General features: G+C 42.3%; 1 protein-coding gene across 1 annotated transcript in view; it reads right to left on the reverse strand.

Annotated features, from left to right (window-relative positions):
- LAPTM4B (lysosomal protein transmembrane 4 beta) overlaps nucleotides 1-12140 on the reverse strand; it is a 60049-nt gene extending 47909 nt beyond the window's left edge. Inside the window, 2 exon segments of the mRNA XM_042839649.1 lie at nucleotides 11896-12047; nucleotides 12050-12140. Coding sequence (XP_042695583.1) covers nucleotides 11896-12047; nucleotides 12050-12140 — 243 coding nt within the window.
- Nucleotides 12141-15334: the final 3194 nt, after the last annotated feature.

A 15334-nucleotide genomic window follows, 5' to 3' on the forward strand; every position in this document is an offset into this window, starting at 1 on the left:
TCCCATGAGCAGCATGATGGTGGGCAGCACTGTAGGCATCAGATGTGCAAGTTATTCTCCTACTTGTCCTCTACTGGGACTCTGCAGGAAGGGCCTAGTTCAAAGTCCTTCAGAAACATACTGATAAAAGCCCTGAGGGGGCTCCTGCAAGAGAGCAGAGGATGATTAGATGTCTAAAAGTCGTGACTAGCAGGGAGAAGTTGAGAATGCTTAGTCTAGTGAAGAGAGAAAGACAAGTGAAAGGAAGCAATAAACTTCTCCACATCTACTGGGAGATGGGTAAAGTAACAGATTTAAATTACAGCAAGAGGGAATGTAGGTTATGCAACCTGCTGAGCAATCAGACAGTAGAAGAGATCATCTAGAGGGGTTTAGGAATCCTCCATGCTGCATTCTGTCACAGAACAGTTAAGATAGCTTTGTGTTGGGAATGCTGTTGCCATGGTCTTGTCTTGTCTTTCTATTCTTGGTTGGCGTCCAAGGCAGGTCAGATGACCATTAAGATTCAAATTAATCTACAGACCTTCTCAAATGTTAGCATTATATATATCTTTATATTGCAAAGCAATTATTGCTTTATACTCGTTTGTGGAAAACCAGAGGACAGATGATAGTAATATATAGATGTTACTTAAGGAGAGTACTCAAAATAAGCAAGCAATCAGAAACTATAAATGTATATCGTGTTGCTATTTTAAAGGCATGCCAATCTTTTGTGCAGACACAGACAGGAAGATTTGTGAAATACTGACCTAGGCACTCTGCTTTCTCCATGTGGATACGCCCAGATTCAGATTACATGTTGGTCAGCATAGTCTTTAAGTCTGTGTAGAGACACAGGATGTGTTTGTCTGAGCTAAAGCCTAGTGCAGTCAGAGGAATCATTCCAATGCATCACTTTTCTGATCTATCAGGTTTTTATATTCTGGTCCTCATAATGATCTTTGAGCACCTTCCAACCATGCTGTCAGCAATGGAAGTGAAATACACCAAGTATTTATTTGCTCAACCTCTTTCTCAAGAAAAGAAAGGTGCACACAGCTGGGTGTGTTGCATTTGTTGGGGATTTTCTTTTGTTTTGAATGTGAAGCAACCATTGAATTTTGAATAATGCTTTAATGCGTATGTTTAATATGTCTAAAAACTTACTGATGTAGCATCTTCCAAGGACACAACATCAAAGCAAAGAGCATAAAGTGAATCCCTGTTGACATAGGTGGTTGGTATGAAAGTTGAAATCTGTTCTAGGAAAGCAAAGGAGGTTTTGCTGCTTTCTCAATAAGGCCAAGATTTCCTTCAAAAGGCTTTACATTCTTTCAGCAACAAATAAAGTAACAACTAATGAACAGTATTTAGAAAGTATTTTAATTGTGCAATGTTTCAACAAGCAACTAAACCCTGTAATTCTTTGATGGGACATGTTGTTCTCGTTTTATGGACTGAGAAATAGAAACACATTCATGAACATGCAGCAAAGTGGGGTTTGGTGGTAAGCACAAAATGCAAGATTTTCCACTGTCGGGTCAGAACTATGACCAACAGGTTATGGCCATAGCTCTACCAAGAGTAATGGGAGAGGAACCCCAGGGGCAGTAAGAGGCCTTGTTGGCCCTGACAGCTCCACTGCGACCTCTTCATCACTGGGAAAGAAGACAAATCCTCTGTTTTGTAGAGATTCCAGTATATGTAGCGAAAGGAGAATAACGGGGGTTATTCTGGAGGAGACAGCTAGTCCAAATATTGGAGCAATACATGGATTTTTCCTTCTGGTCTTACAAAACGATTTCAAATCTGAGTGGAAGACAAAATTAAATATCAACAACTGTGTGAGAGACTGCACGCAGGCAAGAGGGAGCAGGGCAGCAGGTGCTGAGAGTAGGATCACACTGCCAGCCACTGTAACTGCTCCCATCTGTACAGTGATAAAGAAACAGCAGCTTGTGTATGACATGAGGCAAGTCTGCTAGAGGGAACATGCAGTGTTTTAAGACGCAATGAAGCAACCTCATGTTTGCCACTGCCAGCATCCAGAGTTTGGAAACTACGTAACATGCTAAACTTAGAGACCTCTGCCACCAATGAGTTAGTTGTCTTCCCTTCCACATTGTTTGTTCCCAAGATGAGAAGTGATCCATGGAGATAAAATGCAGAGAAGAGAGAGGAGTATCATTGCATCAATACTGTATCAGCAGGTGATGAAGAAATGATAACTGCTATAATTTCAGACCTCTCACAGAGCTATGGGTTGCACGATATTTATCTCTGCTTATCTAAAATTAAAACAGTAGCTTCTAAAAGCATACTGTCCATACAGATCTTTTACCAATAGCAAACTCAGGCAAATGGAGAAACATTCAAGCCAGTGAATGACACAAATGACTGTAAACACTAAAAGAGTTGCCAGGAGTTGCAGTGATTTCATCCAGCTTACGGTTGCTCTGATAAAGGAATTTAGGAGGGAAAATATTAAGCTTATTTTAACGCATTGCATTAAAAATACACCAATGTTTTTATTGAACCCCACAGGGTCAGCTCTACAAATATTCCATCAGACTTCTCCAAAGACTTCCCACGCAGTGAAAAGAATTCCTAATATTTATAGGAAAAGGTAAGAAAACTAGCTTTATTTATACTGAGAATTCAATTTATAGCTGAAACCATGCATGTACATATCTTCGCACAGTCCATGTGGTGAAAGAGGTACATACGCTTTTAATTCTGAGTCTCTTTCCCCCTCTTCTCTGTGCTTCCACTCTGCAACTGGTGCGGCCTCACCTCAAGCACTGAGTGCCATTCTGGGCACCACAGTATAAGAAGGACATAGAACGATTAGAAAGCAAAACATGATAATGCTCATTGTCTAGAGAGGGGAAAAAAAACAACAAAAAAGAAAACAAAACCCACATCTTTCTTGCATCTTGAATCTAAACCAAAACCAGGTCTGTAAACATTTTAAATACTTGGATATCTGAAGTCAGTTTTAGCATTAGAGAAAGAATGTATAGAAAATGTCTAGGTAGGCTACCTCAATAATCTTTAATTTTCTCCTTCTGCCTTTGCCTTCGCACAAATTAAGACTTTGTGGATGTCTGACTACTGCAGGGAGCAGTCAAAGGATGCGAGAAGAAAAGAGGATTGGTATGTGAGCAGCTTCATTACTGGAACTCATAGAAATGGTTCAATCATCTTCCCTCCCAGGGCACCAAGGAGCCAGAAGCTACATCTGAGCATTTGCCACACTGTGTCCTGAACTCCTGGGAAATGGCAGAGCAGGACAATTCTGACTAACAGAGCAGATACTTCTCCATCTTCTTTCTGCTATGTAAGTTTTCTGTCTCATGCTAACTGAAGTGTATCAACTCTCCAGTTCAAGGGGCAGAGAAAAGCTGCAGTTATGTTAGCGATGCACAAAGAAATTAATGGTTCAAGGAAGGAAACTCAGTCATACTTGTCTGGCTTTTCACCAAATGTAACAGCCTGAAGGGAAACAGAAACATGGCCAAGTAAAGTTGGGTTGAAAGGAAATCCTTCACCCCTTTGAGTGAAATTTGTTAACAGACATTATTGAAGATATTAGGAGGAATACAGAGAAATTGAGAGGCTTTTTCAGGAAATGTATGCTCTCAGATATATTCCAAGGCACCTGAACCTAAAATAGTAGGAGAACGAAATAAAATGTCTTCCTTGCACAAGTCATTCTTACTTCCCTATGTGGTTTCTTAAAGTACATTTCTGACTGCTATCTGAAATGCTGCACTGACACTGGGAGAACATTAGTCAGACTAGAAATAGCAATGAAGTCTCCCTTTAATCGGGAAAAGTTAGGGTAGAGTCTGCAATTCCTGTTGCTTAGTTTCTTATTTTTTCATATTATTCATAAAAAGTCGAAGAATGATCCCGGCAAGCTCAAACGAGTCTAGTACAGAGTGCATATTAAAGACATTATACAATAGAAATCTGCAGAAAAGTATTTTAATCAGACTTTATATACAATCTCAACTTCTATTATTATAATGACAATAAGCATTGCATTTCAAATTCTGTGTTGATTAAATTGATATAGGAAGTCCAGCATAATTTATCAGCACTCTTCTATAAAAGTGACTCAACTACTGCTGCCTGCCAGACCTCAAACCCAAACCACAAGAGGCCTGTCACTAATGAAATATGGTAATGACAAAATTTACAAAAGGAAAAATAGATGGATAGACAGTACATGATGCACACTAGAGATTTCTGTCTCCCTAAAGATAGAGTTTAATTTGTTATATACTTAATCTTAGTCCTTTCGTGGTTTAAAGGAATAAGGTATTTATATGTAAATTTATTGGTGGATTCTTTATTACTTTCACATTGTATTTAAAGAAAGTCGAAACTCTATCTGTTCAAGGTTCTGGAAATGACCACTGAAACCTTCTACCTAACACTGGGAAAGTACAATCATACAGAAACATACACGTCATACACAAGTCACATACACTCTAAGGCAGCAGTTTGGGTTCATAAGGAAGAAGAGGGCACACACCAAAGAATGGTACATCATAGATAATTACTACAACATAATGACATTTATTCAGTCTGCCTGGGCACTCCTGTTTGATGGCTGGAAAATGCACCTCCACAAGGCGAAAATCTCCTACAAACTTCTGTTTCTGCCAAAAACATTTGTCCTGTCTGTATTAAGTAGATTAACGTATCTCCTGATGGAACAAGACCTTGCTCAGCACAAGTCAGGAATGAAGTGAAAAACAGCCACAGCACTTTGAAAGCCAGAGGACTAAGATCACAGGAGAAGGAGCTGACTGCAGACATATGAAAGAGAGAAGACCCAGAGGAGGTCCAGAACAGTGCAGTAGGCTCAAGTCCAAATTGCTTCCTCAGTGATGCCTTGCTGGCAGGTTCAGTGCCTTAGATGGACCAGGAGCACCTTCAGCAATGTCCATTGCTCTTTGCTTCCTACTCTGCTTTCAGAGATTTGGGGCTTTGAACCTCAAGTTCAGCTGCAGAGCACCACAATAACTCGCGTGTGCATTTTCAGGCCCTGGCCACTTTGATCTTCCATAGTTTTGCAGTCAGATCATGACAGTCAAATCACAAGAACATGAGACAAGAAAAAGGTAATAGAGGAAATTAATTCCTGGCTATTTTGCAACATCCGTTCCACGTCCAGGAATATATAAGACTAATTGCATTTTCACCGATGTCAGTCTAATCAACGGTCAGTTTACAAAGTGCAATGTGTACTCACTAGGAAATATTAACTTTCAACGGAACTTCTAAGCACATTTTGCTTGATTAATGTAATACTTCCTCTCCTTTCTGTAACTACTTTCATGAGTTTTGTATTACATGCTTAAAAAACAAAAATAGCGTACTGTACTCTTAGCACGTCTTTCCCTTAATGAGCATTTATGTAAATTTAATTCCTCTTAAAACCATCTGTTTTCTTACAGGAGGAAGACAGCTGTTCACAAAACTTTTCATTTTCTGAAATTCTTAATTGGAAAAAACAGCTGTGTCATTATCCTGGACAACTGATGCAGATTATCAGCTCTGGTTGCAATAATTCATTCCCTCTGGGAAAAATCCGACTGTGGTATTTGGAGATATAAGAAAACCTGCACACGCAAGTTGATTAGAGCTTAAAGAAGTGCTCAGAAATCCCTCTGCTGTGTTACAGGCTAATAAACTGTTCAGTAAATGCATGGCCTGTCCAAGAGATGCTTACAGGGAATTTTAGCCCTCCAGTGCCTTAAAAAGTGTTAAAAACAGAAACATTAATAATCACACTGATGTGTGACAAAGTCAAGGGAAGACTGACAAAATGCTGTTTCTGCTCCTTGTGCAACACAGCAAACACACAAAATTATTGGTTATTTTCACTCAGAACAGAAATATGGGTAATGCAGTATATCAGGTACCATGAATCCATCTTTTTTTCAGGTAAACTTTCTGGCCTGTTCATGGATTAATTTGGTCACCCACAGGTGAGCAATTAGGGTCTTTGCAAGTTGTTCTATTGTTTGTACAACATACATTTCTCACAGTTTGGACTTTCTTTTGTAATTTAACTGAAGAGGTCCTGAATGAATTGGGATTAGGTCCTGCCTAGTAGAAAGCAGCCTGGAATTGTATATTGTGGGAAGGATTTATTTAAGGAGTTCTCCAGAGCATGTTCTTAAATCAGTTAGCAATTACATTATTCTAAACTGTCTCTTTATATAAGATACAACTGAAATATAAACAGTCCTCCAGAACAGACATGTCTTATTTGAACTGATGATCAGTGCTGGGCTTTATTCATATCTTAAATGCAGACATGTTTTCAGTTTCCTAAGAAAATACTGTGCAAGTCATGAGTAGGTATTTAGCTACCAGATTGCTAATATGCTTCATACTCAACTTGAATAAGATAATGAAATTGATGTGATTCACTCTAAGAGTAAATACACTGATTTCAGTGTCAGTTGGATATTCAACATGTTTCTTTATTCATAAAGAATTCCATTTTTCCTCCCTACTGTCCTCAAGAACAGGCATGCACACAAAGTAGGAAGTTTTCATAAATTATTTGGGGAATATTACTATTTGTTTTCCCTAAGATTTCAGTGTTTATTTTATGAAAGGTAGTAAAGGCAAGAAAAAAAGATATCAACGTTTTTATAGATAAGGAACTTGAAACATAAATATTCAGTCACTGAAGCCATTTCCACCTCAAGAATTGGGCAGCTTGAGCCATTATAGATTACTTGATGCCCCCTTCACCTATCAGTGAAGAACTCTCACCTGCTGATGATACTGCATCTCCTGATAAGGGATGAGAATTACTCATGTCAATGGCATCACCCTGGGGCAACAGCAGCTCTGCCCTGTGAATGTACTGCCAGGGTCTGGGCTACAGAATTGCAATCACCTGGTAAACCAGCGAGCTCCATTCTGCAAGACTGTGCCACCAGTACTGTTAGAGGAGGTGGTAAAGGCAGCAGTGCCTGCAGGGTAACCTGACACAATATCCCAGCAATATCACACTGCCACTACATGAGAAGCGGCATTGGCTTGTATGAAGGAACAAGAGCATCAGTGTTATCATTAGTACACAGACAAAGTCGGAGATCTCGTATTGTTAATAGATTTAATTCCATATAAAAATAAACAAGTCTGAATTTCTAAGTAAAACTTAAGACATAAAACCTGTATTCATGCAAATTCCACAACCTGGCCCTAGGATAACAAAGTTCCCTACTACCTTGAATATCAGGCTTTCTAATGGTGCAATTTTTCTCCTTTCACACTTTCAATTCTTTTTTTTTTTTTCTTTTTCAAATTCTTGGAAGTTTGAAAGCAATAACTTATTAGTATTACATTTCATCTTCCTTGAAAGGGCATTTTCATCCTGTTCAAGTGACATGTACTTACAGCTCCTTGCTGATGTGAGCAGTTCTAGACAGTTTAAAGATTGCAAGTGTGGGGACAGAATAGCTTAGAGGACCTTGGTGTAGATATATTTTGTTTACATTCACAGTCAATGCTGACCTCTGCTCCCTGCCAAGTGAGCCTAGATTTCAGTAATCTTCTAACTGGTATTTAAGTACATCACCATACACGCAGTTTTGCACAGGCCTTGGAAAGGAAAAGGGAATAAGTGCAACCTAGTCACAAAATATATACCTTGATTTTTAATTTTTTTTTTTTACATCAGATCAAGTGCACTCTAATAATCTCAGCAGAATGTTCAATCTGTAAACCCATTGCACAATGAGGGTATCGCAGTACTTTTCTTTTGATTTGCAGAATAAAAAGGCTAATATTGGTACATTATTTCATCCATTAGGATGCAATCCCTTTATTAGAAAACTAGAAACCATTAAACTGTGTGCTCAAAGCAAAAAGTCCAGCACTGAGACATTACGACTAGCAATCCATCCTGAGCCTTCCACAAATAGCAGCTCAAACGTCGAAGCCACCCTGGCTAAAAACCTAGGCTTGCTCTATTTATATTCTCCCCACATGTCCTTCAGAGGGTGCTTCAGCAATCTGAATAACTCGCAGTTATAAAAGGTTCTTGCTCTTCCATTAGATGTTATTTTTAGGCTCCCACGCAGGGCCCCGGAGGCGGTGCGGAGCAGCGGTTCAGCTCCTGCAGTGCTGGACAGCTCCCGAGGCAGCCCCAGGGCTCCGGGCCGCCCCGACCTGCTGCGCAGCACCAAAGGCAGCGCCCCTTCTTTCAAAGTTGTTTCTTTTCCTTTTCTTTTTATCCTTCTTCGACGTTTTTTCCTAAATGTTTCATCTTTCCCCTCCACAACTCAACTGAAGATAATTGCTGTTGTCCCAGATGGTGCCAGCGAAGACACCGGGTGTGCGCAAAGCACCACTGCTGTGCATCAAGCTAGCGGAAAATCCTTCCGCGACACTATCAGAACATCTGACACTGTTTCTTCTTTTTTATATATTTTTTTCACATGTAAAGAAAGGAGTCTATACACTCAGGAAGACAACATGCTCTATGTATAAATGCTGTTGCCAAAGGGGATAGTGTTCTGACTCACCAATACGCAATGGATCACTTGGAGCTAACCAAAATGACAGCTCTCCCTTGGACACCAGTGCCAGGGGAGTTCAGAACTAAAGCTGCCTCATTTCAGAGGCTTTGAACAGCATGCTGATACAAACATCTGGATCAGAACTCAGCTACTGGAAGCGACATTCTCATTTTCCTTCTTTCCCCTCAGTATGACACTTTTACAGCCCTTGTGCCCAAAAATCTTCTGCATAATTACTTCTATCCTTATGTTTGATAGGTTACTAAGAAGCATAAAGTCTGTGTCAGTGGAATGAAAAATAAAGATAACAGTCATCTGAACTGAACTGGTTCCCCAGATTTTGAAATAGGTATTGCTCCCAGACAGCTTTTATGAATATCTTATTTAAATTCAGTATTGCAGCACATCTGAAGTTCTTCTCCCCAGCACAGCACAGCATTTCCTGAAGTGTAGGGCATCCTGCAGCCCTACAAGACATAGATCTCCTCTGGCTATTACTTGGCTGTTCCATCCTTTACGTTACATGTTTTACATTGAAGTAACTCAGTGCTCTGTGATAGTACATATATGGCATGGTGCATGGTGTGTAGTGTAGTATCATGTAATGCTGTACTGTATTAGTCTAGACATGATACCAAGAAGACTATGGCTATACCAAGAAGCTACTAAAACACAATAATCATAGAAACCTTGGCATTCAGAGATCCACTATGTTCTAATATAAAGTTAAATATTTCTTTCCTAACTATTGACACGAGATCATTAATAGTGTTTGTGACTGCAGGATGCATGTGTTAAAAACGCACGCAGTACTCCTTCCCTCATCTGTGATGGAAAGTTCTCTCACCAGACAGCCCTGATGATTCCATCTGCACTCAGCTCTCCTTGCCATCCTCTATTTGTAGGATCCCAATTAAAACCAAAGAGCCAAGACATCATCCCAGAGACATGAACTGTTTTCTTCCACATTTACTCAGACATGAAATTCTACCACCTGAAATTATCCTAACTCAAGATCTTCTCTGTGTGTGAAAACACTGTGTTAAAAATCCACCAAAACTTACAAGCTGCTGTTTTTTTCTTGTACTATTGATGCTTGCACTATTGAATCATTGTATTCATAGTCAGAGACCTAAAAAGAATTACACTCCATAGGTAGCAAGGTGTGAAAAAGCCACAAGAAATTTTTTTCTTCTCTAGGAGGATTCCTTTCCTGAATTAATTTCTCAGACAGCACATTTCCACAAGCAGTTTCTCAGAGGCAAACAGCATAGAGAATACATATTGGTGTGGTGACAAAAATCAAAGGGTTTTAATTTCTGACTTTATGCTCATAGCTAATTTGTGGTTTGGAGTAAAGCAACCAAAATGAATGCAGAGAAAAAATTACCACCAGGCTGGCATTGATTTTTTATGTATATGGTATCAAACTGCAGCTGATTTTCTGGAATAGAACAGTATTTTCTTGTATGGCTTTGTAAACCGGACTTTGACACCGGGGCAGCATTTACTTGGGGAATTACCCCTTATTCACCTCCTAACATGGTAAACTAGCAAAAAGGTTTAGTGCTTCTTCTCAACATACATCACAAATTCTGTTCATAGCAGTCTACCTCAAATATAAAAACATTTGTGATAGAGGAGAAGGGGCAGAAAGCAATGTGCACACTGGGATGTTATCAGTTAGTGTCAATTTGAAGTCATTCAGATGTGTGCTCTGAAAAAATTATAAAAGAAAAAGAAGCAAATCAGGAAGAGGTATAAATCAGGAAAGCACTGATAGTTACAGAAGAGTATTTTAAAACAGATTTTGCAGAAAAATGGCACGTGAAAGTGGGGCGCTGGCTTTTAAACATTAGTTCACAGTACTGAATGAAGTCTAAAGAGCTCTCAGGCATTTCTTTGTATCTAAGACCAATGGACTCACTTAATTCCCTCTTCCTCAAATATTTTTAGGCCCATTGAAAAGCAAAAAAGCAGTGTCCCTGTCTTCATGGAACTGACGTGAGTAGGTTTCATTCAGCTGAAGGCAGAAAGTAATAATAAGCATCCTGCAAGAAACACTCAGAGGCTTTCAGGACATTGTCAAACTTATTGAAACAGTTGTAGCTGGGCAAAAAGGGCATCTTTTCAATGCTGCAATTACTACAGATACCACAGTCTGTGGATATTTCATTTAGCTATTTATCAGGAGCAAGAAATAGCTCAGCTATGTACCATTTTCTAAAACAGTGAAATATGCATTTTATAGGACATAGGGTATTTTATATGATTTCTGGGACATAAACGTCAACCCAGCCTTTCAATGAAGCTGACTGAATTTATTTAATGAGCTGTCCTACAATGGAGAACAGCCCTGTGCTTCTCACTTCCTTCTGAAGGGAATTTCAGCAGTTAGCAAACAAGCCTGGGTCTCAGCCGCTTCCGTCTGCAGCCACTTGAAAAATGACACTTGGCAAACAGCTCTGGGTGGCCTTGGCATCTGATGGAGATGGATGTGTTGTACCAAGAAACAGGGAAGGAGAAAGAGGCTGAAGCGCATCTAAGTAACCTAGAGCGATGAACGGCTCTTTATTGCCATGACGCGTCTGCAAACGCCGCAACTACAGCAGGGCTGGCTCTGGGAAAGCGGCTTTCCTGTCATTGCTACCCAAGGGATTGAGAAAAGATTTTCAGTGGTGGGAGAGGAGCTGTGGGCTCAGCACGCCTTCTCCTGAGCCTGGCAGGACAGCCGTGTCCAGCCATTTCTTGGATGGATGGTGGTGACCCATCCATTAAAAGCTGTGCCCCAAGGGTCAATTCCTCACTCCCTTCCTATAGCTTTCCTGGCACCTGATGCCCGCAGCATTCAGCCCCAGGCAGACCAAGCTCCAACGACCAGCACTTCTCTGACACCGACTTCCTCAGGAAGCAGCGACCAGAGGGGACAGAACCAGATTCTCAGAGCACACTTCGGGAAGGCTCCACAGCCGGCCCCAGCGTGCCCAGCTGAGCAGGGGGCGGGAGCGGGAGAAGCCCCCACAGCGGAGGCCCCACCTCTCACACCTTCTCCCCCAACTCGGGATGAAGATATGAACCCAGCTCCTTGTCTGAGACCCCGGCGAACCTGCCGTGCTCTCTATCGACAGCCTTGCTTCCCCCCCCCCGGACCCTAAATACACACGGATTTTATTTCCCAGAGCAGAGGCTCACCACCAGCCTGCGCACGTTAAAGGGAGCGGCGAAGAAGCACCAAAGCTCACCCGACGCCACGGTGCCGGTAACGGGGAGAGGGCTTTCCCCCCCCCACATGCAGCGGTGGAAGCGCAACCGTGCCGGCCCACGAGGCGGACGCGGGCACGGCGGGGCCACTTACCAGGTACCAGACGCCGAGGATGATGGTGCCGGTGCGGACATGGCAGCAGAGGCAGCAGCTGTTGGAATAGAAACGCGCCCAGGGCGAGTTCAGCATCTCCGCGGCTCTCGGGGCTCCGCGCTCCTCGCCTCTCGCCGCGCTGCTCCGCGGGGCGGTGCTGGGCCTGACCGGGACCGCCCCTCCCGGCGGGCGGGACCCGCGGCAGCGGCTGCGGGAGGGGGCTGGGGCGGTCGCGGAGAGGTCATCGCAGCCCCTGGAGGCTCCTTGGAGGAATCGGCGTCGTTCCCTCCGTGAAATGCTGCAGAATGTTCTGCCGGTCGCTCTGCACGCCTAGCGCGACCCTAAACGTTATTTTCTGACATCTGTTTTGGCTGCCTACCAAATCGCGCAGTGTATTGTCAAAATACAACCCTGGAAAGCACTCTGATTCTGCCCTATATGGTTGCTTCGGGGCTCTTCTTCATTACAGATAGATATCTGCACCCAACAGTGACTCCAGATAAAAGCTAACTTGGCACAGAGGAACATTTCTGACTGTGCCTCATCCCTACTCATAACCACCACTGTAGTAAATTGGACTAAAAATCCTTTAAGTAAGAATTTTACGTAACCTTCGTTTTTAGAGGGTGGAGACTGAGAAGGAGGAAAGGGGGAAGAGACAGAAACGTGTGAAATGGTCTGGTCATGTGCAGCACGATATGAGTAGCACACTGGTCTGGCTGAGCCCAGTGCCACCACAGACTGCCCAATGTTGTCGTTACATCACACACCCAGCTCATAGGCGGAGCCTAGGGAAATAATGAGTCCAGTCTGCTCCTTTCTACTTCTGTTTGTGTGGCATGATAGATGCTTTGCAGACAGAAGTTTTAGTCCCTGCCTTGAAGCACAGATAGTCCTTGGCTGGGACACCCAGTAAGTTTCAGCTGGTGTCTCAAAACTGATTATTTGACGTGTTTGTCTGGCTGAGGCATTTGCTCAAGGTTGAAATTCTGCTTTAAGTTCTGCTTATCTGTAATAAACATACTGGGTGTTCCTCTTCAGGACTTCAAGACTTTAATAAACAAGAGCAACAAGAACGGACATCCTTGAGATAGGGGCACAAATCCAAGGCAGAAACCAATTAGAAAAGACTGTGTGTCTTTAGAAAGCCTGTGCTCAAATATGGATAAAGTAAGTGGGACACTCCATAAATGACCACCAAAGACCCCCAGACAAGTTCAGAAGATTCAGATGTATTTATGTAATCTTGTTCTTATGTATTCTTATGAATATGTAATAGGTAGTGTGACTTATGTATTAGATAGGTGTATTCTAAAAGCTTTTGACTTTAAGTAGAAGCCAGTATGAAGACTCAGCATGCCTGATTTGTGGGGATTTCCCTATGCAGAATAAAGCAATGTCTCCTTTCTGGACCCTTGACTTTTGAATGAGTTTCAGGAGATTAGACAATTAGCACATGGACCCCACTAACCAGCCCCTGCTCACAGCCCCTGCAGCAGCAAAGACACTGCTGCAAACTGAGTGAAAGCAAAAAGATGCAAGGAAGTGGGGGTAACCACAACACAGGTTACAATAGGAGGTTTACAGTGCTCTGATGCGCAGCAAGACATTTTTCTCACAGGTAAATGGGTTTTGATAAGACAATGTGACATCTACAAATTGAGCATAGAGCTCTCTCTGCAAAAACTTCATCCAGTGGAGAATTTGCTTTTCTGCCTTGGCTCTGGGTGAGTTCCCTGGAAGGAGGCCTGGCTGGCAGGATACCAACATCAAGCAGCAGTTTTTGGAGGACACAGCACTTGGCATCAGTTTGATGTCCTCGTTCTGGGACTGATAAAACAGCTCACAAAGCCCCTGTGCCACACACTGCTCTGCTAGCAGTGAGGCTGTGCAGCCTTTGGGAAATCCTCCTGTGCTGCCACACATACCTTTAAAGGCCTTGAAATTACACAGTCATCTGTCTGTTAAGTGAGAAATTCATCAGAAATTGAGGGTTTTGCAAATATGCAAACTTGATCATAGAATCATGGAATGGTTTGGGTTGGAAGATACTCTTAAGGTCATGCAGTTCCAACCCCCTGCTCTAGGCAGGGACGCTTCCTACTAGATGTTTTTACTGATTTGTTTCAGAGCCCACGCATTACCCCAGCGATAGACTCATAACCACAGTCCTTGTAGTTCAAGTCATTGTGTCCTTCACAAACAACAAGTTCTTCCCACAGAGATGGCTGTGAATCCACCACATCTGATCTTACGCCCAGCAGCAGAATGGTGGCAGGTAGTGCCAATGTGCATCAGTGACAACTTCTGAAATGGATGAGATCTGAGTTTTGTCAAGACTTCTAGGGGTAGGAGAAGCAATCTGGAACTTTGCCTTCATTGCTCCTTTACTCAGAAAGTGATAAATGTACCCTCAATTAAATAAACAGTTCACATGTAGGCACTTATTTTAATTGTGCTGAGAAAATATATAACCTTTAAATTCCAGTGGGATCCATTATACAGTGTGAAAATCCTCCAAGTGAAGGTTTGATTCTGTATGTTAAACACCGCAGAGGGTAGAACCTTGTCCAGCATTGCTCGGCTTGTTTTGGCATGGGCTGCAGTGCATTTCCCAGAAGAGAAATGCAGACTCACCGTTCCCACCCACCCCTCCTTCCTGTGGGCTGTAAATCCCAACACTGGGTTCATGCAGGACCCTCAGAGTGCCCTGAGAGCCATGCCAGCCAGCTGGAGAAGGACCCAAACCAACTGCTCCTCATTGCCAACGCTTCTCTGGATTGCAAGCTGTCAAAACAGGTACATTAATTCCTGCTTCTGCTGTTCATTCTCCTACATATCCCTGGTGATGTCCTCACTCCAGGGGACAAGTTCTCACTCCTGCAAGCAGATACTCCGACCTATCTCGTACTTTCTTGTGCAGTCCAGTGAACAATACTGCTTGCAAGCTGCACATCACTCCCACCTTCTGTCTGCACCCACAGTCTGTAGAGATGCTGGGGCACTGCTCAACTCGCCCTGAGTAATTCCATAGTGCAGCCCAGCCTTGCCTGCAGCAAACACAGGGACAGCTGATGGAGCCCTCTCAAAGTGCCAATGATTCACTGTGGGATCAGCCCTGTGCTCCAAAGTGAGCAAAGAAGTTATTTTTTTCTGTATTTGGCTAGGCTAAGAGCAGATAAGAAAAAGGTTAAACATTGCACTCAAACCAAGGTCTAGGTTTTGCCTTTTGAGCACAGGATTGGGAAATTGCCTGTGATTGTAGTAAAGAGTAATTTTAAAGATCGTGTTCTTGTTTGGCCCGGTCCAGAGCCTGTGTTTCAGGATGGCTGCAATGATTTTAGTATTTAGGGCTACAGAAATAGTTAAAGCAATCAAATTTTTAAAAACATAAATAACAACCGAACAACCAAAGAAATACACTTTCTAAAAAAACCCA

The sequence above is a fragment of the Centrocercus urophasianus genome, unplaced genomic scaffold, assembly GCF_019232065.1.
Source record: "Centrocercus urophasianus isolate 14NV4802_14NV808 unplaced genomic scaffold, USGS_Curo_1.0 seq_11, whole genome shotgun sequence".
NCBI lineage: Eukaryota > Metazoa > Chordata > Aves > Galliformes > Phasianidae > Centrocercus > Centrocercus urophasianus.